Raw genomic sequence first — 25,206 nt, forward strand, 5'->3', positions numbered from 1 at the left:
CTCCCCGCTGACCTCATTTCCCATCCCCTACCCAATATAAGCTGCAACCCCGCTCAATAAAGTGAGATCCTGCTTCGACAGATCCCCCGAGTCTGGTGTGGTTCGTTAATGCGCCTGGACTCGCGACACGCTCAGCCCCAAGGGGAGCTACCGGCTGGCCCGGACGCTCTCCTCGTGCCTGTCGGCCCGCAAAACCTACCGGAGTCCGACATATATCAATTATATCTCAATAAAACCGAGGGGAAAAAGTAAGCGAAAACTTAAGATATTACTAAATAAACAAAAGATGAAGAATTTGTTACCGCCAGACCCAGTCTACAAAACTACTACAGGGAATCCTGTTAAGTTGAAATGAAAGGATACCAGACAGTACCACAAAGCTGTATGAACAAAGATCTCAGTAAAGGTGATATGTGAGCAGTTATCAAAGTTAGTATTATGTAACAGTGTGTAATTCCACTTTTGTTTTCTACATGTATTGAGAGATACATTCAAAAAATTGTGTCTCAAAGTTAGCACTATTGTAACTTTGTTTCCTATAAAATTAAAGAGACCAATGCACTAAAAAGGCCAATTACTAGTTTATGTTTTTGTTTTTGTTTTTTAAGATTTTATTTATGACAAAGATAGCGAGAGAGGGAACATAAGTATGGGGGAGCTGAAGAGGGAGAAGTAGGCTCCCCGCTAAGCAGGGAGCCTGATATGGGCCTTGATCTCAGGACGCTGGGATCATGACCTGAGCCAAAGGCAGACGCTTAACAACTGAGCCACCCAGGCGCCCCTAGGTTATGGTTTTGGATTCACACAATATATAAAGATGTAATTTTGTAACATCAGTAACTGAAAAGGGTGGGTACAGAGCTTTAAAGAAGCAGAGTTTTTTATGTTATTGAACATGAACATAAACTGGTATAAATTCAGATTAGAGATAGTGATGTTGTTACAATGGTAATACTTAATGCCATTGAACCAAACACTTAAAAATGGTTAAAGTGGTAAATCTGAAATTATGTGCATTTTACTACAATTAAATAAGCAACAAGTTTATAACAACACAAATTAAATAATTTAATGTTTTAAAATGATTAATTTTTTAAAACAATTTTTTAAAAGGATGTATCATTTATTGTTGAGCCTTTAACATATAGAAATGTAATCTATTTGCCAATAACACCATGAAAGAGATGAGTTGAGTTGCAGCAAAGCTGTATTAGGCTAAGGAAATGACTCCAGATGGTAACTTGAATCCACAGGAATAAACAAAGAGACACAAAAATTAATAAATAACAAAGTTACTATAGAAAAAATTACAAACACATACTTTCCTCTCTCTTTCAACTTCAAGAGACATAAAATCATATAAAGAAATAATTATAGAAAGACAGTGTTGGTTTTGTAACATTAATATGGCATGTATGATATATAAAATGATGTCACAACAAAGGGAAAAAGGGAATAGGAATAACACTTCTATGTCTTACTGGAATTAAGTGAGTATAAAGCTGAAGTTGATTCTGATAATTTAAGATGTATATGATAAGCCTTAGAGCAACCACTAAAGAAAGGAAAGGAAAATATACAGGAAAAATATTATTTAGGGAATTAAAATGCTACCCTAGCATTTTAAAATGCTACATTAGAAAATTTTCACTAAATGCAAAAGAAAGCAGTAAAGTAGAGATACAGGAACCAAAAAAATGAGACATATATAAAACAAAAAGTAAAATGGAGACATAAATCCAACTCTATCAGTATTAACATTAAATGTGAATGAATTAAACAATCTGATCAAAAAGCAGAATGTTAGGGTGTATAAGAAAACAAGATCCAACCATACATAGTATTTACATGAAACACATAACAGATCAAAGGTACAAACAGACTGAAAGTAAAAGGACAGAAAAAGATAAACCATGAAATCAGCAACCATAAGAAAGCTTAAGTGGAAAAAAAAAAAAAAGAAAGCTTAAGTGGCTATACTAATATCAGCTAAAATAGACTTTCAAACAAAAACATGTTACTAGAGATAAAGAAGAAAATCTTACGATAAAAGTCAATTCATCAGAGAGATATAACAATTATAAATATATAATACTTAATCAAAAATACATATATATACCTAATCAAAGCACCAAAATACAGAAAGCAAAAATTGACAGAAATCAAGGAGGAAATTCAACAGTAGTTGGAGACATCAGTGACATCGTGGAGACACAGGACTCCACTGTCAGTAATGGGAAAAACAACCAGGCAGAACATCAACAAGGAAATAAGCCATTTGGTCAATACTATAAACAAACAAGAATTAAAACTAACAGACATCTAAAATATACTCCCCACAACAAGAGTTGAGTTGAATATAAATATTCTTCTCAAGCACATATGGAAAATTTCCAGGTTAGACCATATGCTAGACCATAAAACAAAGTGCAATAAATTTAAAAGGATAAAAATAATTAGTATGTTCTCCAACCACAATAAAATGCATTAGAAATAAATAACAGAATGAAATTGGGGAAACAAAAATATGTGGAAGTTAAACAGCACACTCCTAAATAACCAACCTTAACAGAAATAAAAAAGATTTAAAGGGATTGCTATTATAATTACACACTAAGAAATGGACAAATTCTTAGTAAGACACAAAATTAGAAACAGAAGATTAGACAATCTGAGTATAACAAGACACTAAATTCATAATCAAGAAACTATCCACAAAGAGAAGCCCAGGCCCAGATGCCTTCATTGGTGAATTATATCAAACATTTAAAGAATTAAAACCACTTATTCACTAACTCATCCAAAAAACATAGAAGATCAGGGAACACTCCCCAACTCATTCTATGAACCCATTATACCCCAATAACACAACCAAAGACATCACAGAAAACTGGATTATCTTATAAGAATACAGACAAAAGAATCTTCAACAAAATATAAGAAACATGACTCCAAAGTCATACAAGTAGTAGTATACAACATAACCAAGGGAGGTTTATCACAGGAATGCAAGGATGGTTTAACATACCAAAATCAATTAAGGTAACACACCCTGTCAATAGAATTAAATACAAAAGCCATATAATCATCAAAATAGAAAGCATCTGACAAACCCAATAGCTTTCTGTGATTTAAAAAAACACTCAACAAACCAGAAAAAGAAGGAAACTTCTTCAAGCTGATAAAGGGTATCTATAAAAACCCACAGACAACTAATAGTGAAAGACTGGATGCTTTCCCTCTTAGATCAGAAACAAAGTCAAGGATGTCCACTTGCACCACGTCCACTCAACACTGTACTGGAGCTTCTAGCCAGGGCAACAGGCAAGGAAAGAAGTAAAAGGTATCCAGACTAGAAAGTAAAACTAACTCTCTTCATAGATGACTTGATATTATATAGAGAAAATTCCAAGGAGTCCATCACCACAAAAAAAAAAAAAGAGGATATTAGGGCGCCTGGGTGGCTCAGTGGATTAGGCCGCTGCCTTTGGCTCAGGTCATGATCTCAGGGTTCTGGGATCGAGTCCCGCATCAGGCTCTCTGCTCGGCAGGGAGCCTGCTTCCTCCTCACTCTCTCTCTGCCTGTCTCTCTGCCTCCTTGTGATTTCTCTCTGTCAAATAAATAAATAAACTCTAAAAAAAAAAAAAAAAAGAGGATATTAAACCCAGTAAATAAGATTAGCAAGGTTGCAGGACACAAGATGAAGATTTTCAAAATCAAATTTATTTCTATGCATTTTCAGGAAACAATCCCAAATGAATATATAAAATTCCAATAGCATCAAAAAAAAATTCCAATAGCATCAAAAAGAATAAAATACTCAGGAATAAATTTGATAAGCAGGGTATAAAATTTACACTCTGAAAACTGTAAAACATGTTTTAAAGAAACTTAAGATCTAAATAAATGGAAAATTGCCTCACATTCATGAATCAAAAGTCTTAATTTTATTAAAAAGGTAATACGCCACAAATTAATCAGCATATTCCATGCGATCTCTATAAAAATCTCAGCTGGCTTCTTTGAAGATACTGACAAGCAAATCTAAAATTCATAGAACTGTAAGGGACCCAGAATAGCCAAACAATTCTGAAAAATAACCAAGTTGGAGGACTCATCTACCTTGATTTCAAAACTTACTACAAAGCAACAGTTAACAAAACAGTATAGGACTAGCATAAGGACAAACACAGATTAAACAAACAGTACTGAGAGTCTAAAAATAAACAGATGTGTATATGATCAACTTTTTTTTTTTACAAAGTGACAGAATAGTCTTTCCAACAAATGAGTCAGACAATGGGATAGCCACATACGTAAGAATGAAGATGGACCTTTACTCTAAACCATATACAAAAATTAACTCAAATACATCAAAGACCTAAATATACAGACTAAAGCTATAAACTTTTATAGTTTTATAGCGAAAAATCTACAGGTATACCTAAATAATCTTGGATTTGACAAGGGATTCTTCGATTACACCAAAAACACAAGTAGCAAAAGAAAAATAAACTGGACTTCATCAAAACTGAAAATTTTTATGCTTCAAAGAACACTATCAAGGAAGTAAAAAGAAGAGGAGGTGGAACACTGGCTGCACTTTCCACCTGAGATGAACTTAGGGCTGAAGGTGGAGCTGGAGAAATTCAGGGGGCAAGGCCCTGCCTAAACCCATTGCATCCCAAAGTTGGGGGCCTACAAAGAAGAAGCTGGCCCCACGCACCCCAGCACCCACAGGGAGAACCTGGACCTGCTTGCAGACCAATAAGATTCACCCCAACCACCCACTCCCATTGAGGCCAGCCAAGAAATAAAGGTGAGGATTTCAGGCCATTTTAAAAAAAGGTGGGGGGGGGTGGTAAAAAGATATTCTACCACTCCCACAGAACGGGAAAAATATTTACAAATCATATATTTGATAATAAGACTTCTATCTAGAATATACAGAGAATTCCACAACTCATTAAAATATAAATAACTCGATTTAAAAATTGGCAAAAATCTTGAGTAGATATATCTCCCAAGAAAATATACAAATGGAAAGTAGTACATGAAAAGATATTCAACATCATTAGTCATCTGGGAAATGCAAATCAAAATCACATTGAATACTTCATACCTAGTAGGATGGCTATAAGCAAAAAGATAATAGTAACTGTTGACTAGGATGTGGAGAAATCGGAACCCTCTTACGCTGGTAGAAATGTAAAATGGTGCAGCTGCTTTGGAGAGCCATCTGGGAGTTCCTCCAACATTTAAATGTAGAATTACCATACGACCCAACAATTCCACTCCTAGTTATACACCCAAGGGAACTGAATCCACACAGGAGCTTGTATACCAATGTTTATACCAAACTTAGTCACAACGGGCAAAAGGTGGAAACAACCCAAATGTCCATCAACTGATGAAAAGATTGAACAACATATTGTGTGGCACAATAGAATACTGTTCACCCATTAAAAGGAATGAAATATTGATACACGCTCCCATACAGATGAACCTTGAAGACATTATGCTAAGTGAAAGAAGCCAGTCACAAAAGACTACATATTTTATACCATTCTATTAAATGAAAGGTCCAGAATAGGTATATTTATATAGAAAAGGCAGATTACTGGTTCTTTAGAACTGAAAGGAGAAGATAGAGGGCCAACAGCTAGAAGTACAAGGTTTCTTTTTAAGGAGACGAACATATTTAATATTGACTGTGGTGATAGCAAATATATATTTGTGAATATATTAAAAAAAACCACTGAACTATACACTTAAAATGGGTGAATTGCATGGTATGTGAATTATATCTTAATAAATCTATTAAAAACAGTAATCCTTATTTCATTCAACCTGATGAATTGAATCTACTGAATCCTAGAACAGAAAGATTTTTTTTCTTTTGCTATAAAGGATATCAGCATGACAATTAGTGAAATTTAAGTAAGGTCTGTAAATTAGATAACGGTATTATACTTTTTAAAATATTTTTTTAGATTTTATATATTTATTTTAGACAGAAAGAGAGCACAAGCGGAGGATAGCGACACAGAGAGGAACAGGCTCCCAACTGAGAAGAAAGCCTGAAGTGGGGCTCAATCCCAGGACCCTGGGATCACGACTTGAGCCAAAGGCAGATGCTTAACTGACTGAGCCACCCAGGCACCCCAATAATGGTATTGTGTTTATGTTAATTTTCTGAATTTGATCACTGAGCTGTAGTTCTATAAGAACAGATTCTATTTATTTATTTATTTATTTACTTACTTACTTACTTATTTTCGAGAGAGAATCACAAGCAGATTCTGCACTCAGTGTAGAGCCTGATGCAGGGCTTGATCCCCAAACCCTGAGATCATGACCTGAGCCAAAATCAAACCACCCAGCCAACTGAGCCACCCAGGCACCCATATTAGGATATATTCTTGTTTTTAGGAAATACACTGAAGAATTCTGGGGGTGGACAGACATTCTCACAAATGGATAGAAAAATAATTATACATATGGAGAAAGAGAATAATGAAGCAAAAGTGGCAGAATAGTAATATCAGGAAATACAGATGAGGAATATTGAGGAATTCTTTATACTCTTTCTGCAGCTTTGTATTAGTCTAAAATTATTTTATTTTATTTTTAAAGATTTTATTTATTTGACAAGAGAGAGAGATCATAAGTAGGCAGAGAGGCAGGCAGAGAGGGGGAAGCAGGCTCCCCGTTGAGCAGAGAGCCTGATGCGGGTCTCGATCCCAGGACCCTAAGACCATGATCTGAGCTGAAGGCAGAGGCTTAACCCACCGAGCCACCCAGGCGCCCCTAAAATTATTTTAAAATAAAAAATTAAAACAACACTTAGGTACCATTTATTATTAAATTGCTGGAGAAGTAATATTCAGCAGCCATCCAGGATAACAGACTTTCCAACCTGGAACATGGCTCAATTTGTTCATAACCTTGCAGGAAGGCCCCAGCACACCAACTTACTCAAAGCTTTGGCCACATTTTGGCAGTATGCCAAGGTTGAGCTGGTTCTTTCAACCAATCACTGCTGAGAGTCTTACAGCTATTCAGAGCTGGAAAAAATAACCAAGAGTGTTCAGACTATTAGCTTCCAACAACTCACAGTTAAGGAAGCTCTGCTGAATAGTTTGGTGGCCACTGAGGTGTGGATGTAGTTTTATGTTGGTGAGATCATAGTCAAGTGTGACATCACTGGCTATGATGTTTAAAGACCAGTCTTTAACATCTATCTATACTTGGTTTGAGTGTTCTTGGACCATGTGTTTTTAGACTGGTATCTGAATAAAATGAGACAATGTAACAAAAATAATAAAAATAGGGTACCTGAGTGGCTCAGTCATTAAGCATCTGCCTTCCGCTCAGGTCATGATCCCAGGGTTCTGGGATCGAGCCCTGCACTGGGCTCCCTGCTCAGCGGAAAGCCTGCTTCTCCCTCTCCCACTCCCCCTGCTTATGTTCCCTCTCCCTCTGTATCTCTGTCAAATAAGTAAATAAAATCTTTTAAAAAAATAAGAAATAAAAAATAAAAAACTGGTAGAGAACCAACTGTATTTCCAGGAATTTAAGGCTTTACTGTTGTTATTATTTTTTTTTTTTAAAGATTTTATTAATTTATTTGACAGAGAGAAAGATCACAAGTAGGCGGAGAGTCAGGCAGAGAGAGAGGAGGAAGCAGGCTCCCGCTGAGCAAAGAGCCCGATGCGGGGCTCGATCCCAGGACACTGAGATCATGACCTGAGCCGAAGGCAGCGGCTTAATCCACTGAGCCACCCAGGCGCCCCTGTTGTTGTTATTATTATCACCAAAAAACTAGAAATAAAATATTTCTGAAGTATAACCCTAGTCAAAAAATGTTTGCTCAGGCACTACTCTGAAAGTTTCCATAAGGCAGGTGCGATGTAATGCAAATGACCCAATTAGGAACTAGCCCTGGGAGAATAGGAAAAGCAATGGCCTCAGGAGCACAGGAACAATCAAGAGAACAGTTAAACAACATGTGGTATGGCCATATAATGGAATATTATCTGACCATATAAAACAATGAAGAATGTGATCTATGTTACAACACGGATGAATCTTGAAAACATTATGCTAACTGCAAGAAGCCCATCACAAAAGACCACAGGTTTTGTATGAGTCCATTTAAATGAAATGTCCAGAATAGGCAGATCTACAGACATCGAAATATCAGTGGTTGCTGAAGGGTAGAGAGGACTTGGTAGACAATGGAGAGTGATGAGTACAGAGTCTCTTCTGGGGGTATTAAATGTTCTAACACTGGTTGTGGTAATGGCTGTACAACTCTGTCAACATACTAAAAACCACTGAATGGTACACTTTAAATGAGTGAAATGTACAGTATGTTAATTATATTTCAAAAGTCTATTAAAAAGAATTCCATAGTGGGGTGCCTGGGTGGCTCAGTGGGTTAAGTCTCTGCCTTTGGCTCAGGTCATGATCTCAGGGTCCTGGGATTGAGCCCTGAATCAGACTCTCTGCTCAGTAGGGAGCCTGCTTCTCTCTCTCTCTGCCTGCCTCTCTGCCTGCTTATGATCTCTGTCAAATAAATAAATAAATAAAAATCTTAAAAAAAAAAAAAAAAAAGAATTCCATAATATAAGCAGCTGTTACAGCTAATGGGACACTCACCTCTCTCTCCAATTCATCTTCTTCTTCCAAAAGATCATACACCTGTTCTAAAAGCTGAATCCCCAGGCCCTGGATTACATCAGCTCTCAAAACTTCAACTATTCTTCTGATTTTTTCAGAACCTGGCATGACAGCTAAAAAGCAATTAACAAAAACAGGAAAAAATAAATACTTTCAACACTGCAGCATAAAGTTTTTTTTTAAAAAAAAAGTTGTCATTTTAAGATTCTTTTCACTTTGACAAGAATTGGATTTAATAACTTCATGTATTCTTAATGATGGCAAATGTATATATGAACTTATGCCTCATGTCTCATTACCACCTCCTAAATCTAAAATCCACAACTGTCTAATTTCAGGAAGAGCCACATGAAAAATCCAAATATGCATTTATATTTATTTAAAGAATGCAGCTTTTCAGGAACACAACTTGCTGCATAAAACAAGATATGCCTTTTATCGAGCTATCTAAACAATAAAATAATAAAAAAGAAAAAAATTTGGGGAGCATTATCTTCTTGGTGTGACACATTTCTCCAAAAAGCATGCTCTCCAGTTTGCTGTAAAAGAATAAACTGATCACCAGAAGGTAGCTCTTTAAAATGAAGATCCTCAGCTTCTTCTGCAACTTTCCCATGAAGTATCAGCGTATCCCGGTACTTCCGATGAAGTTTAAATTCTGACACTGGTTCTGGAACCAGGAGATCTTCATAGCTCTCTTTAGACTCCAATTTTAGGGTTTGAGTCATCAACTGCACCAAGTCACTCATTTCATTTGTATGACCTTTCCTGGGGAAAAAAATAATAATTCCCCACTCCCCTGTGATTTCATTGGCTTTATGAGAATTTTTCATTAAAAAATTAGATACAAAACATTTAGGAAGCTCTGCTTCTAAATAACTAAGTAAGCTATTACAGAGATACTTCCATTAATAAGTATAAACTCAACAAAATACAAAAATCTAGGATGTGAAGACAATGGAGAATGTACAAAACCTGTAGGCAGGTTCTGGAGGGGCATCAACATCTTAGAGCCTAAGGGCAGGCCATAGGCCGCTAAAATACAACAGAAAACCCAATCTTTCTGGCCTGCAAAACCGAAGGACAGAGTTCAAGACAACCATAGCCATTAGAAAGTGAGAGTGAAATCTTAGAAAAGAGAGACCAGAAAGTAACCCCAGGTTCTATGTATAAATTCTGCCCAACTATTTTTAAGTACAAAGTTTAAGAATATTTAAAGCATGGGGTGCCTGGGTGGCTCAGTGGGTTAAAGCCTCTGCCTTCGGCTCAGGTCATGATCCCAGGGTCCTGGGATCAAGCCCCACATCAGGCTCTCTGCCCAGCAGGGAGCCTGCTTCCCTTCCTCTCTCTCTGCCTGCCTCTCTGCCTACTTGTGATGTCCGTCAAATAAATAAAAATAAAATCTTTAAAAAAAAAAAGAGTATTTAAAGCAATACAAAAAATATCTCAGTCCCCAATGAGATAAAATTGACAATGTCTGGCATCCATTCAAAAATATCAGACGTGAAAGGAAGCAGGAAAATAAAACACATTTATGAAGAGGAAAAAAAATCAGGTAATAGAAACAGACCCAAGAGGGATACTAGTGATAGAATTTGTAGATAAGGACATTAAAGTGGTTATTATAAATATGTTCCACATTTCCAAGGTAGAAGAATGCATTAACATATTAAGGAGAGGCACGGAAGTTAGAAAAAGACCCAAATAGAACTCCTGGAAATTAAAAAATACACTGTGTTGAATACATGAGATAGGATAAGCAGACTAGATGCTGTAGAAGAAAACATTAGTGAACCCAAAGAAATAGCAGTAGAATCTATGAAAAATGAAACAGAAAAGAAGTCTAAAAAACATGAACGCCATCAGTGAGCTATAGGACAACTTTAAACAATCTAGTATATATGTACTTAAAATCCTCTAGAAGGCAAGAGGGAGTCCAAAAAAATTCCAAAAAGTAACAGTCAAAATTTTTGCAAATCTGATGCAACTATAAACCATAGATCTAAGAAGATATTCTCTAAGAATTCTGAATGAAATCAGATGTGTTCATTAGAAGAGATGTGTTCATTAGTTTTAGCTCTAACATGTACCAAAACCCATTTATAAGTTATTAATGACAGCACTACAGGTCTGAATACACGTTTAAGACTAATCAAAGTAGAAATTGTTTATGAAAAGAGATAGAAAATAAGAACCTTACCGTTCCTTGGAATCCCCATCTGACTTATCAGTTGAACTTGTAGAAGAACTTAATTCATCCTCAGACAGACAGTGGATGAGTTTCCTTTCCTTTAATGTTTGGAAAAACAGAATTCCACATGACAACACAACCAGAACATAATACACGCAACATTCTTACATTCAATGTCTAGATACTGTGTGCACCTGGGTCCAATTTAACCAAAGAAACTAATAATCTAAAAGTTACTTTACCTAAACAATGTCCCAATTCACCCATAAAGTTCACAAGTGAACCCTGAAGAACATTAAGGTAAAGTTTTAAAAGGCCCTGGGAAGTCTCAGCTATGAAAAAATGTCCTTTCCAGAAGACAGCACAGGAAGAGTTCCGGTACTCCACTCCTAAGCAGAGGGCTAGTAACCTAAGGGGTTTTAGGCTAGATAAAATGCCACCTCAATAAAAGCAACCTCAGTTTGCTTATAACTGAGACTTTTTGTTAAAATACCTTAAAGGATTGCTTGATTTAATTACATGCAAACCTTACAATTCTGGAAGATAGGAGTATCTTGATTAGTGAAGCAACTTACTCAGAGAATACTGTTAAAGCAACAAATCTTCCTTATTTGCAAGAGCAGGAAGTTTCTATCTTTTTAAAATAATTATATGTTCCTAGAAATAATGTCAGAAACTGCAATACAGAAAAATGGATAGTTATTCCCTGGGTATCATTAGACAGAAAATGAACATAGGTTGGAAACCTTGCAACTACCCATTCAGCCACTAGATGCTGCCCCTGCATCCTCCCTAGGGGAGGAACTCAGACACAAAACAGGAAACTGGGCAAAGATAAGCAAATGAGACTCAAATTTGGCCAGGCAGGCGGGTATATTCATTGCACAGCATTATAAGCAAAATGTTACCTAGTGGAAACCCTTGGGAAGTCCTGCTGTAAAGACTACCTAAAAAAGATAGTAACTAAGCTACCAACTGCTTATAAGAGCACCTAAAAACTCATTCCTTTAATGGAGCAAAAATAACCTTTTTAGTTATTATTCACCAGTTCTTTTTCTTATCAGGAGTGAAAAAGTGTAAATTCAGGCAGTGCTGTCCCAGAAATCAACGGAGCTGGCATTTATGAGGTTTACTGTATCAGGCTTGCCAGATGCAGACCCGTCCCCCTTTTCCATGGGACTGTGTAACGTACCTGAGCCACAGTGCAGTCAGGAGACAACCATCGGGCAGGGGCACGCTGGCCTTCTTCTTGTGGTTTCCCTGGCCCTGATGCACTCAGAGAAGCTCTCCTCACTGAAGGGCCTGAAAAAGCGGGCACCCCAACAGTTGTCTGTGGTGGGCTGGCCTCAGAAGAGGGCTTTATAGCAAGTGCGAGCCTAGAGGTAACTCAGCATATTCATCATTACTCCAGTGTCTGACACCTCATTTTAAACCATAGTTCCAGGTCCACCAGCACTGTGACCCTGGTCAAGTTATGTAACCTCTCCAAGCCTCAGCTTCCTCAGCTGCAAAATGCAGACAATGCTGCCTACCTTTGAGAGTTACCATAAACAGAAGATGAGATAATGCTCTTAAAGTGCTTCCCATAATGCTTGAGACAGTCAGCACTCAATAAATAGAATCTGCTAGTACCATCTTTATAGTAATAAGAATGATCACGGCCTTTGACCCAGGGCAGCACCGTTCTCCCAGCTTTGTTCCTCTATTCCCGAGAAGACAGCGCTTCCTGACCAGCAGAATCTGAACACAGAAACACATTAAACACTCACTCCATTTCCTGTCTGAAATCTCTCAGGAGTTAATGCCACTCAAAGCTCTCTTGGTCTCTTTTTACTAACCTCTTCCTCTGATACACAAGTTCCAAACCCAACAACCTATCCTGATTCTTTTCAAAAGCCCAAGAAATTTCAAAAATGCTTCCAAAAAATCTTCAAAAATTTCCCCCATGGATCACTGATGCTGAAAATTCCTCACACCTCACAGTCAAAACCAATGTTATATCCATAAGCCAAACCAACAACCTCCAATAGATGAAGGAAAGAGAAAGCTTTACCTGAGGAAAACACCTCTTCCTGTGACTGCTTCAGTCGTCTCCTCTCTCTTGCTGATAATGGTCGATCCTTTTAAAGAGAGAAAGTTACTTTCACTCCTACTCACTATTTTTATAACAGCTGCAATGTCTGATGTCTCATCCAGCACTATAGGACAGGCCCTGCACAGGTCTTTAAAGGAGTATCTGGTGAAACCAATTCACATAATGATCACAACTACTAGCTAGGAATGATCACAACCCTTATTTCTGGGAAGTACTCATTTTCGGAAGGGCAAATGGAAAATTTTGCATTTCTCATATTCAGAATGTACTTAGTTTCCTTAATTCAGTGGAAGTGACCATCCCTGGAACTATAGATTCCATCCATTTCAATAAAAGCTTCTGCTGAGAATCACAACTTTGTCCTCTAAGCTGTTTGGCAAAAAGTGGGGTTAAGGTGTTTTGTTTTGTTTTAAGGATTTTATTTATTTATTTGACAGAGAGAGAGTTCGCATAAGCAGGGGGAGCAGCACGAAGAAGCAGGCTCCCCACTGAGCAGGAAGCCCAACTCAGGGCTCAATCCCAGGACCCTGGGAACACAACCTGACGTGAAGGCAGATATGCAACCGACTGAGCCACCCAGGTGCCCCGGCTAAGATGTTTTAATATAAAACTTCACAACATATGCAGGATTTTTACAACCAAAAAGTTTTATAGGGTTGGGAAAAAATCCAATATACACTCCCGCAAACCTTTGATGAAGACACCTCCCTGCTCCTCGAACAGCTTGCAGCACACCCAATGGCCACTCCTCTTTGGTCTTCAGCATCTTTTTGTGTTAATGTGACATCCATTTTTCCAACAATGGGAAGAGAAGGCAAAAGTTGAGGAGCAGCCTCCTGGAATTTAAATAATTAAAAAAGGGGGAAGTGGGAAATTATCAATTTCCTATACAGCCACCTCCAAAGTTCCCCCACCAATAAGCCTCCTCTGTATTTGTTAATGTTCTCAAAAACTTCAAAACATTGGGGTTTATTGAAAAGAAATTCTGCCAAAAGTGAACGACCATCTAAGAAGCTTACAGAGAGGGTGCTCGTGAAAGTCACTTCAAAAAAGGAGGTGTCGACAGGATTTTATGTAGAGGGAGAAACTTTTCATCAGTGTAACACAGGAGGGATCAGAGATCTACTCTTGTTAGCTTGTTCCCTGAACTCTCAAGATGACCTGTCCATTTTTGCTGGGGAAGATAAAATCTTTACTCTGTTTCCAACTCACTGAGATTTGGAAACTAATAGTTAGCATCTCCCCATTGCCACCCCCCTCCACATGCTCCCGCATTTCTTTCAAGCCTTTTGGGCAACTGCTAATCCTCCTAATTATGAAGTCTATTTCCCAAGCTGCAGAACAATGACTTACTCCACCGAGCTCTCTACTGACCTGTCTCTCTTCCCCACTGTGCTCGGGCTGTTCTCTTTTCTTCTGTCGTCGCTGTCGAGAAAGGGAAGGCTCAGAGCAGGAGCTCTGTGGCTTTAAACCCGGTTGGGTTCTGTCTGGTTTTTCTGTAACACATTCACCAGGAACTTGATCCTTAAAAATAATAAAATGAAACAAACAAAAAAGAAAACAGAATAATGAAATAGTCTTTTGAACTTCCAAATGGCCAAACTATTATAAAATTATAACTGGAAATGAGAAGGAGGAATGTCTTTCTCAAAATGCATGCTCATTTGCAGTGCTGACAGGCAAAAACAAAACGCTGACATCAGTTACCCATATATTCTGGCTTTTTTTCTCTTCTCCCAAATAAAAATAAGTACTTACTTTTTTAAAAAGATTTTTAAATTTATTTTAGAGAGACAGACAGAATGGGGGGTGTGGGGAATAAACAGGAGGGGCAGAGAATCCCAAGAGGGCTACAGGTTCAGTGCAGAGCCTGAGGCAGGGCTCCAACTTACAATCAACATCTCAACCTGAGCCAAAACCAAGAGCTGGACACTTAACAAACTCCACCACACAGGTGACCCCTCTCCCTTTGCCTCTCCCCCTGCTCATGCTGTCTTTGTCTGTATCTCTTTGTCTCAAATGAATAAAGATCTTTATTTAATCTTCATTAAATATCTTTTTTAAATCTTTAAAAATATATGTAATTATTTATTTGGGGTCACCTGTGTGAGCCAGGAGCCCAACCCCAGGACCTGGAGATCATGACCCGACCCAAAGGCAGACACCTAACCATCTGAGCCACCCAGGCGCCCCTCCCAACTAAATAATTAGTTTAATTAAATTACTCAGATTGTTATTAACCTGAGACTACTGATATTTTTTATTTACTTTTTTAATTTACATTTAAAAAAAAAGATTTTATTTATTTATTTGACAGAGAGTGAGAGAGATCACAAGTAGGCAGAGATGCAGACAGAGAGAGGAGGGGAAGCAGGCTCCCTGCTGAGCAGAGAGCCTGATGTGGGGCTTGATCCAGGACCCTGAGATCATGACCTGAGCTGAAGGCAGAGGCTTAATCCACTGAGCCACCGAGATGCCCCGTCGATTTACAGTTAAAATAAAAAAACAAAACAAAAACTTATTTTCTGGGGTGCCTGGGTAGCTCAGTCAATTAGGCAGCCAACTCTTGATTTTGGCTCAGGTCATGATTGCAGGGTCATGAGATGGAGTCCCATGCTCCACATGGAGTCAGCTTGAGATTCTCTCTCTCTCTCCTTCTGCTCCTCCCCCAATCTGCCCACTCTCCCTTTCAAATAAATACATACATAAAATCTCAGGGGGGAAAAAGGATCTGAATAGATATTTCCTCAAAGCAGGTATACAAATGGCCAATAAGCACATGAAAAGGTGCTCAACATCATTAGTTATCAGGGAATGCAAATCCAAACCAAAGTAAGATACATTTCACACTCATTAGGATAGCTAGAATCAAAAAACCAGAAAATAGGAAGTACTGGTGAGGATGAGGAGAAACTGCAACTCTCACATATTGTTGAGAAGTAAAATGATGTAGTTGCTCTGGAAAACAGTCCTAGAGTTCCTCAAAAAGTTAAACATAGAGTTACCATATGACCCAGCAATTCCAATCAGAGAGTATATATCCAAGAGAACCGAAAACATGTCCACACACAAACTAGTATAAGAGTGTTCATAACAGAAACAACAACAACAAAAAAGAATGTTCATAATAGCATTATCCATAGTGACTAAAAAGTGAAAACAACCCAAATGTTCACGAACTGATGAATGGGTAATAAAATATGGTGTATACATACAGTGAATTTATTTGGCAATTTAAGAAGGAATGCAGGGGTCCCTGGGGGGCTCAGACAATTTAGCATCTGCCTTCAGCTCAAGTCAGGATCCCAGGGTCCTGGGATCGAGTCCTGCAGCAGGCTCCCTATTCAGCGGAAAGTCTGCTTCTCCCTCTACCCCTCCCCCCGTTCATGTTCTCTCTTGCTCTTAAAACAAATAAAATCTTAAAAAAAAAATTCCTTAAAAAAAGTAAAAAAAAAATTTAAAGGAATGCAATACTAGTAGATGCTACAACATGAGTAAACCTTGAAAACATCATGCTAAGTAAAAGAAGCTGCCACAAAAGGCCACAAATTTCATGATTCTCTTTACAGGCATACCTCATTTTACTGTGCTCCACTTTATTATGCTTCAAAGACAATTGTGTGTTTGTTTTTTTTACAAATGGAAAAGTTTGTGGCAACCCTGCAACAAGCAAGTCTATCAGTGCCATTTTTCCAATAGCATCTGCTGACTTTATGTCTCAGTGTCACATTTTAGTACTTCTCACAATGTTTCAAACATTTTCAATAGTACTGCATTTGTTATGGTGATCTGTAATCAGTGATGGCTGATGTTACTATTGTAATTGTTTGGGAAAACCACAAAGGATCCATAAAAGATGGAGAACTTAATTGACAAATGTGTGTGTTCCCACGCTCTACTGACTGGCTGTTCCCCATCTCTCCATCTCTCCTCAGGCCTTCTTATTCCTTGAGACATAACAGTATTAAAACTAGGCCAATTAATAATGGCTACAATGGCTTCTAAGTGTTTAAGTAAAAGGAAGCGTCAATAGATGCGGCAAACTTCACTGTCGTCCTGTTGAAAGAAATTGCCTCAGCCACCCCAGCCTTCAGCAACCACCACCCTGATCAGTTGGCAACAATCAACCTCAGGGCAAGACCTTCCCCACCAGCACACAGATAGTGATGTGCTGAATGCTCAGACAGTGGTTAGGCTATAGCCTTAATGTAACTCTTACGTGCACTGGGAAACCAAAATTTAAATTTGATAACCTTTATTGCAATATCCGCTCTATAGTGGTGACCTGGATTTGAAACTGCAGTTTCTCTGAGGTATGCCTGTACATGACATGCCCAGAACAGGCAAATCCATACAGACGATGGTTGCCAGGGGCTGGGGGCAAGGAGCAATGGGCTATTATTAGTGGGTATAGGGTTTCTCTTTAAGATATGGAAATGTTCTGGAATTAGACGTTATGACTGTACAACCCTACAAATACATGGAAAACCACTGAATCGGTATTTTATTTTATTTTTTTAAAGATTTCATTTATTTATTTGACAGACAGAGATCACAAGTAGGCAGAGGCAGAGAGAGAGAGGAGGAAGCAGGCTCCCCGCTGAGCAGAGAGCCCGATGCGGGACTCGATCCCGGGACCTGGGATCATGACCTGAGCCGAAGGCAGCAGCTCAACCCACTGAGCCACCCAGGCTCCCCAGAATCGGTATTTTAAAAATAAAAAAATAAACAGAAAAAAACGAAAGAAGTGAATCTGAATGTAATTTGAGAGTCAAGCAGAACAAGCAGCACACACATAATTTTATCCACAAAGTACTATGAATTCCAAAGAAAGTTTAAGACTTCAATCCAATGGCTTTACTTTGACTTTTACATAAGAACAAAAACTTATTTAAAACATTTGAATATAGGGGCGCCTGGGTGGCTCAGCTGGTTAAGCGCCTGCCTTTGGCTTAGGCCATGATACCAGGGTCCTAGAACCAAGAAGCTCCATGTCTGGCTCCCTACTCAGTGGGGAGCCTGCTGCTGCTTCTCCCTCTGCCTGTTGCCCCCCCTGCTTGTGTGTGCTCTCTCTCTCTCAAATAAATAAAAAATTTTTTGAATATATTTGTATAAAATAGTTTTTATATGTCATATAGAGATATCAAATATAAAGATATGTTTAATATATCAAATTTAAATATTTTAGCACAGATTATAAAAATAGTTAAAATATACATCTTAAATATATTTTTAGAATATTTTACATATAAAAATGAAAAGGTCACCAAATGTTCTGGCTTTCTCTCTAATCCTCAGCTATTGCCATATTTCATCTAACTTAGCTTCTGTCTAAATTCAAGTAGAAGTTAACCTTTAAATTGACTCAGAACAGTCTCTTAGTATCAAAATCCTTTTGCTCCTTTCCTTTTCTTTTCTTCCTTCCCCTTTGGTTCCAACACATAAAATACTTTTTTTTTATTCCTTAAGAAGTAAGATCAAGCACTAACTTTCCAAGTACAAGAAGAAATGTGATGTTACCTACTTGGTGGAACTACCCTTCCATGTGGAAACCTAAGGAAGAGTAACAAAGAAATGGGAGAAAACATAAAAATAGCATGCTTCCACCAGATACCCTATGGTGGGGGGCACAAGGTGTCTAAGAATCCTGCGGGTCCTATCCTTTGGTTTCTATAATGTTTAAAATGGCACACCGACTAACTGATTTTCCTAAAATGCCAAGTAGAACCCAATGAACAACACAACTCATATCTTTGTAACTGCACTTTCTCATGTATATCACTCACCTGGTCTCTCGGCTTCTGGTCTTTGTTGAGGGGCTGCAGAGGTCTCGCTGGGTCATTCCTTTCCCCAGTGACATCATCAGAGGACCATGTAGGAGTCAGGTTTCTGGGTTGAGGACTGGGCTTAGAGCCATCCTGCAGCTTCTCCTTCACTTGAGAAATACTGCAGTTACCTTCTAGCTCATGAACAGCATCTAAGTGTCTTGGCTGATTCTCCCGAACTAGGCCGGCGCTCAGGGAATCCCTTCTTTCTGCAGGTAAGATGTCAATATTCACTTTACTGATTGTGGCTAATGATTCTGAGGTATTGCTCACGTCTGGTTTGCAGGTGTGGCCTTTCAGACTTGCTGGTGTCTTCAAGGGGGCAATGACTATGGGTTTCTCCTGGGACAAACATTTGTCTTCACCCTGAGTGAAAATATGCTTCCAACTTATTATAGGACTCCTCACACCATACAAAATGAACTCAAAAAAGGCACAGCAGGTTCCTCAGAAAGTTAGACACAGAATCACCATATGATCTGGCAATCTCATTCCTAGGTAAATATCCCTAAGAACTGAAAGTAGGGACTCAAACAGGTAATTGCTCACCAAAGATTTACAGCAGCATTATTCACACTGGACAAAAGGTGGAAATGACCTAAATGTCCATTAGCAGATGAAGGGATACACAAAATATGATATACACATAACAGTGAAATATTACTCAGCCATATAAAGGAATGGAATACTGATACATGCTACAACATGGATGAACCTTAAAAACATGCTAAATGAAATAAGCCAGACACAAAAGGACATACTGTATGATTCCACTCATCTAGAACCGGCAAACTCATAGAGACAGAAAGTAGATTAGAGGTTACCAGGGCCTGGGAACAGGAGGAATGGGGAACTATTGCTTAATGAGTACAGAGTTTACTTGGAATGATGAAAGGGTTTTGGGAGATACTGGTGATGGTTGCACAATATTGTGAGAATAGTTAAGGACACTAAACTGTAGGCTTAGAGGTGGCTCAAAATGGCAAATTCTGGGGCACCTAGTTGGCACAGTTGGTTAAGCATCTGACTCATGGTTTCAGCTTAGGTTGTGATCTCAGGGTTGTGGGGCTGAGCCAAGCATAAGGCTCTGCACTCAGTGTGGAGCCTGCTTGAGATTCTCTCTCCCTCTGTCCCTCCCGCTCATGCTCTCTCTCTCTCTCCAAAATAAATAAATATTTTTAAGCAGATTCTTAAAAATTAAAAAAAATAATTTTAAAAATGAATTTTAAATTCATTTTTAATTTTTAAAATGAATCAATCTTAAAATTTAAAAAATGAATCAACCACCTAAATATGAGCTGAAATTATAAAACTCCTAGAAAAAAACACAGGCATACATCATCATGAACTTGGAATTGGCAAGGAATTCTTAGATATGACACCAAAAGCATAAGCAATGTAAGAAAAATAGATAATTTGGGCTTCATCAAAATTAAAAGCTTTTGTACATAAAGGGACATTATCAAGAAAGTGACAAGCCAACCTACAGCATGAGAAGAAATATTTGTAAATCATGTATCTGATAAGGATCTACTCTCCAGACTACAGAAAGAACTCTTAGAACTAAATGACAAAAATATAAAAAACCCAACTAAAAAATGGCCAAAGTGCTTAACAGACATTTCTCCAGAGAAGGAATACAAATGGCCAAGAAACTTATGGGCAGATGCTATTAGGGAAATGCAAGTCAAAACTACATGAAATACCGCTTCATATCCAGCAGGATGGCTAGAATCAGAAAAGTAGAAAATGACAAGTTGGTGAGATTATAGAGAAACCAGAGCTCTTGTGCATTAGCTGGTGGGAAAGTAAAATGCAACCCCTCTGGAAAGCAGTATGTTGGTTTCTCAGAAAGTAAATACAGAACTACCACATGACCCAGCAATTCCACTCCTAGGTATATATCCCAAAAAACAAATGCAAACAGGGACCCAAACACTTGGGTCCCTGAAAACAGGGACCCAAAGACTTGTACCCAAATTTTCTTTTTTTTTTTTTGTATCCAAATTTTCATACCAACAGCCAGAAGGTGGAAATAACTCAATATCCACCAATGAACAAATAGAAAAGCAAATTGTGGTGCATATGTACAGTGGAGTATTACTCAGAAATAAAAACAGAGAACTGACACATGCTACCTCCGAAATGTCCTGCTCAGTGAAAGCAGCCAGACATGAAAGGTCACATACTATGATTTTTTTACATGAAATACTCAGAACAGGCAAACCCACAGAGACAGAATACACATTGGTAGTTCCCAGAGGTCAGGTGGAGGAGAGAATGAGGATGATTACTTAACATAAGGATGAGTACATAACATATAACAGGTCTGGGGTTTCCTTTCGCAGTGACGTGGAATGTTTTGGAACAAGAGAGAGGTGATGGCTGCACAACATTGGGAAGGCACTAAACACAATGAATGGTTCACTACAAAATGGCTAACATCATGTCATACAACCTGCTTAAATAACCTATCACTTTAATGGTTTTTAAAATACATACCATTCCATATGTCTTGGAGCCCTCAGAAGAGTGTGGCTGGAGGGAAACGGCTTTATGACTCGATTCAGCATTTCCAGAGACCACTGCAGCAGTAGGCTTTGTTTTAGAGTCACCATTTTTAATATTACTTTTGGAGGTTTTTCTTTATGAGGAAGAAAAGAAAGAAATTATTATCAGTATAGTGAAGATGAGACGTTTTTACCTATCTGGGCAATGCATGTGTGTATTATAAAAACTGTTGCACTTAAGAAAAAATAGTTTTCTAAAAACCAGGGGGCGTTCTGCAAAACATTTGACTAGTACTCCTCAAAACCAATCAAGGTCATGAAAAACCAAGAAAGCGAGAGACTTGGTTGATTAAGGAGGACTAAATGCAATGTGGTATCCTGAATTGGACCCTAGAAGAGAAAAAGGCCATTAGTAGAAATATCGGTGAGAGCCAAATAAAGTCTGGAGTTTAGTCAACAGTCAGGTACTGTTGTGGTTTTCATGGTTCTGACAAACGCACCACAGTAATATGAGATGTCTATGATAGAAGCAGCTGGGGGAGGGGTGTACAGAAATTCTCTGTACAATCTCTGCAACCTGTCTGTAAATACAAGATTATTCCACCATGAAAAACCAATGAGAAATTACCTCATGTACAGAAGAACCAGCATAATTTTCAAGCTTCACATGTTTGTAATTATACCACAACTGCTTTGCCAAGTTTGACAGCAAGAATGATGGGTGTGCTCAGCCTGGACTTAAAGAATAAAGGAGTACAGGATTGATAGTCCTGACTCCTTTAGTGTGACGTTTCTACAGCTGAGCTAACTTACCCTCTGGAGAATTTAAGAGGAGCATGAGACCGAGTCTGTAGAAGGCCAAAGGTCTGTTTGGTGCAAAGTATAGACAGTGTAAATAAAAAGATGGTTTATCTTTATCCCCTGGGGCCTGTCTAGTATTGCTCTTAAATCTAACATGTCACAAGGTAGAGATCACATCACTCTTAGATCATGGAAGAGCTGTTTAGTGAAGGTAACCCCTGCAAGTCAAAGAAATAAACTTTTCTCTTGAGAACTATGAGTGAAGAGGGAAACTCAGGGAAGCTCTCAGAAATTTGAACACTTGATTTTTAAACATAACTCTCACATAGTACATAACATGTAACAGGCTTCCTAGATAATTCATTTTCATGTGCTTTCTAAAACATATATCCTTGGGCGCCTGGGTGGCTCAGTGGTTTAAGCCGCTGCCTTCAGCTCAGGTCACGATCTCAGGGTCCTGGGATCAAGTCCCATATCGGGCTCTCTGCTCAGCAGGGAGCCTGCTTCCCTCTCTCTCTCTCTGCCTGCCTCTCTCTCCATCTACTTGTCATCTCTCTCTGTCAAATAAATAAATAAAATCTTTAAAAAAAAAAAAAAAACATATATCCTTTTGAAACAATCATACTTAATGTGTCTTGGAACCTTCTGAGGAATGTTAAAGTGATTCTCTAGCTGGTTTTCTAGATTTCTGATTTTAGCAATTACATAAACCTCAAACATGCCCTAATCATGCAATTTTCCTTCATGTTTTAAAAAAAAACTCACCACGGGGGCGCCTGGGTGGCTCAATCAGTTAAGCATCTGACTCTTGATTCCAGCTCAGGTCATGACCTCAGGGTCATGAGATCGAGCCCCATGTCGGGGTCTGAACTGGGTATGGAGACTGCTTCAGATTTTCTCTCCCTCTTCCTCTGCCCCTCCTCCCTTCTCTCTCTCAGAATAAATAAATAAATAAAACTTCACCATAAATTCTCATATGAGAATTATAGAAGCTACCTTCTTTTTTTACTTTTTATAATTTAAAAAAAAATTTTTAATAAATGTATAATTAGAAGCTACCTTCTTTTAATCAACTATTTAGCCATCTATTTGTAAGGAAGCATCTTACGCCTTTGTGGCCTCCAGAAACAGAGAGATCTGGCGCTTTATGTAAGGCTGCCTCAGGATGCTCCTCACAGAGGGTCTTTCTTCAGGCCTTTTGCTCAGCATTGTTCTTATCAGTTCTGCCAGCTCTGGGCTATAATCTTTTGGCATTGGTGGCAGCTACAAAGAGAAATAATGTCACAATTACGACTCTGGTCTTGTGAAGCCAAGTATAAGGAAAAAGTAGACGTTTCCCAATATCTCTTTAAAGCCATCATACACAGAACCAGAAAAGAGCCAGCATACAGCAATCTTGCTAATGTCCTTGTCATAGCAGCAAGTTGTGAGACTGTAAAAGTAGATTCAAACCAGCAGTCCTATTTGAGGACTGTCTCCTTCAGAAATAAGACCACGAGTTCCTAAAGACTTATGTACCGGGATATTCACTGCAGCCTTGTTCTTGCAGTAGTAAACGACTGGGAACAACTTAAATGTCTAGCTATAGTATAGCCTATGGTATAGCCTTCTAATAAAATGCTAGGCAGCTTCTTAAAAAATATGACAGCTATCAAACTACAAAGATGTCCCACATATATTAAGCATACTAATACGTACTGCCTGATTCCATCTTAGTTACTCTCTAAAAGCACCTGTGTGTATATGGGCATATATACACCCAGACTGTTTTATGTATATATATATATATATACATAAAACATATATATGTATATATATATATATACATATACATATATGTATATATATATATACAGACAGGAAAACGCTAGGAAGGATACGCACGAAATTCCTAGCAATGGCCATCTCCAGAGGGGAGAAAAGAATTTTAAAAAGAGGGGAATTTACTCCTTTCTCGTTTGAGACTTAAGTAGTAGAATTATGGGTACATTTTACTTTTTGTGTGTTTTTCAATATTTTGAAATTAAGAAAATGAGTCTTGGCATATTAAAATCAGTAGGTAGTTTACAGCTTTGAAATTTAATGGCGTGTGGATGGCTAACACTGCAGAGGACAGCTAGCCTCATGGAAGTAACATATACACGTGGTTGCTCTGGTGTCTCTACCATGCACACTGCTTTGTGCAGCTCTTCACGGGCTACTTGTAATTGTGATTATCAAAGGAGCATCACCCTCAAAGAGTAGACTTATCATCATCATCATCATTATTATTATTATTTTACATCATTGCAAAATGTCTTCCAAGCTGGGAATGGAATGGGTACATTGCCCAGAGCGGACTCCTTTTAGATGGGGCTCATTTAACCACAGTGGCTCAGGGGAAGCTACGAATATCCTCTCAGGGCACCTGAACATCCTGTGGTTAAAAGGCGATGGTTTTCAGAAAGCCATTTTTTTCAGAACCATTAAGCAACCTTTACAAATTAATATTGAAATATGATCAATCCCTTCTCTTTCTAGTTCAACCTTCCCCATGGAAGGAGCTTACATTCCTACCTATCTACCTGACATCAAGGATGACTCATTTTTGCCAATAGCTACTTACAAAGCTGCATTAAATTAACCTTGCTTAAAATATTAAAAACAATTAATTTCAGAATAGTCTTTACCTTTCCTTCAATAATCCGATAAACTAAAGAATTCATGTCTTTTGCATTGAAAGCATGCTTCAGGGTGGCCATTTCATAAACACAGCATCCCAGTGCCCAAACATCAGACTAGAAAAGAAAAATAGGAAATAATCAAATGTCAGAATGCCTATGCCATTTATCCTCTGAAAACAAAACAAAACAAAAAACATTTTCAGGGCACCTGGGTGGCTCAGGCAGTTAACATCTGCCTTCAGCTCAGGTTATGATCCCAGAGTTCTGGGATTGAGCCCCACATCGGGCTCCCTGCTCAGCTGGAGCCTGCTTCTCCCTCTCCCCATGCTGGTTCTCGCTCTCACGTGTGCTCTCTCTCTCTCAAATAAATAAATAAATAAATCATCTCAAGAAAAACCGAGAAACAGAAAACATTTTTCTTAAGCCAATTCACAG

General features: G+C 38.3%; 1 protein-coding gene across 3 annotated transcripts in view; it reads right to left on the reverse strand.

The window, feature by feature from the left end:
- The window catches only part of NEK4 (NIMA related kinase 4), a 36,592-nt gene that overhangs the window by 7,159 nt on the left and 4,227 nt on the right, over positions 1–25,206 (reverse strand). For all 3 annotated transcript variants that reach the window (XM_059389922.1, XM_059389924.1, XM_059389923.1), the window contains exons 4-14: positions 24,778–24,885; positions 23,217–23,371; positions 21,300–21,441; positions 18,759–19,163; positions 14,347–14,496; positions 13,662–13,808; positions 12,931–12,997; positions 12,070–12,179; positions 10,887–10,975; positions 9,249–9,454; positions 8,666–8,799 (exon numbers count right to left, since the gene is read on the reverse strand). In XM_059389922.1, coding sequence (XP_059245905.1) covers positions 8,666–8,799; positions 9,249–9,454; positions 10,887–10,975; positions 12,070–12,179; positions 12,931–12,997; positions 13,662–13,808; positions 14,347–14,496; positions 18,759–19,163; positions 21,300–21,441; positions 23,217–23,371; positions 24,778–24,885 — 1,713 coding nt within the window. The remainder of the gene's footprint in view (positions 1–8,665; positions 8,800–9,248; positions 9,455–10,886; positions 10,976–12,069; positions 12,180–12,930; positions 12,998–13,661; positions 13,809–14,346; positions 14,497–18,758; positions 19,164–21,299; positions 21,442–23,216; positions 23,372–24,777; positions 24,886–25,206) is intronic.

This window comes from Mustela nigripes, chromosome 2, assembly GCF_022355385.1.
Source record: "Mustela nigripes isolate SB6536 chromosome 2, MUSNIG.SB6536, whole genome shotgun sequence".
In the NCBI taxonomy this organism is placed as follows: domain Eukaryota; kingdom Metazoa; phylum Chordata; class Mammalia; order Carnivora; family Mustelidae; genus Mustela; species Mustela nigripes.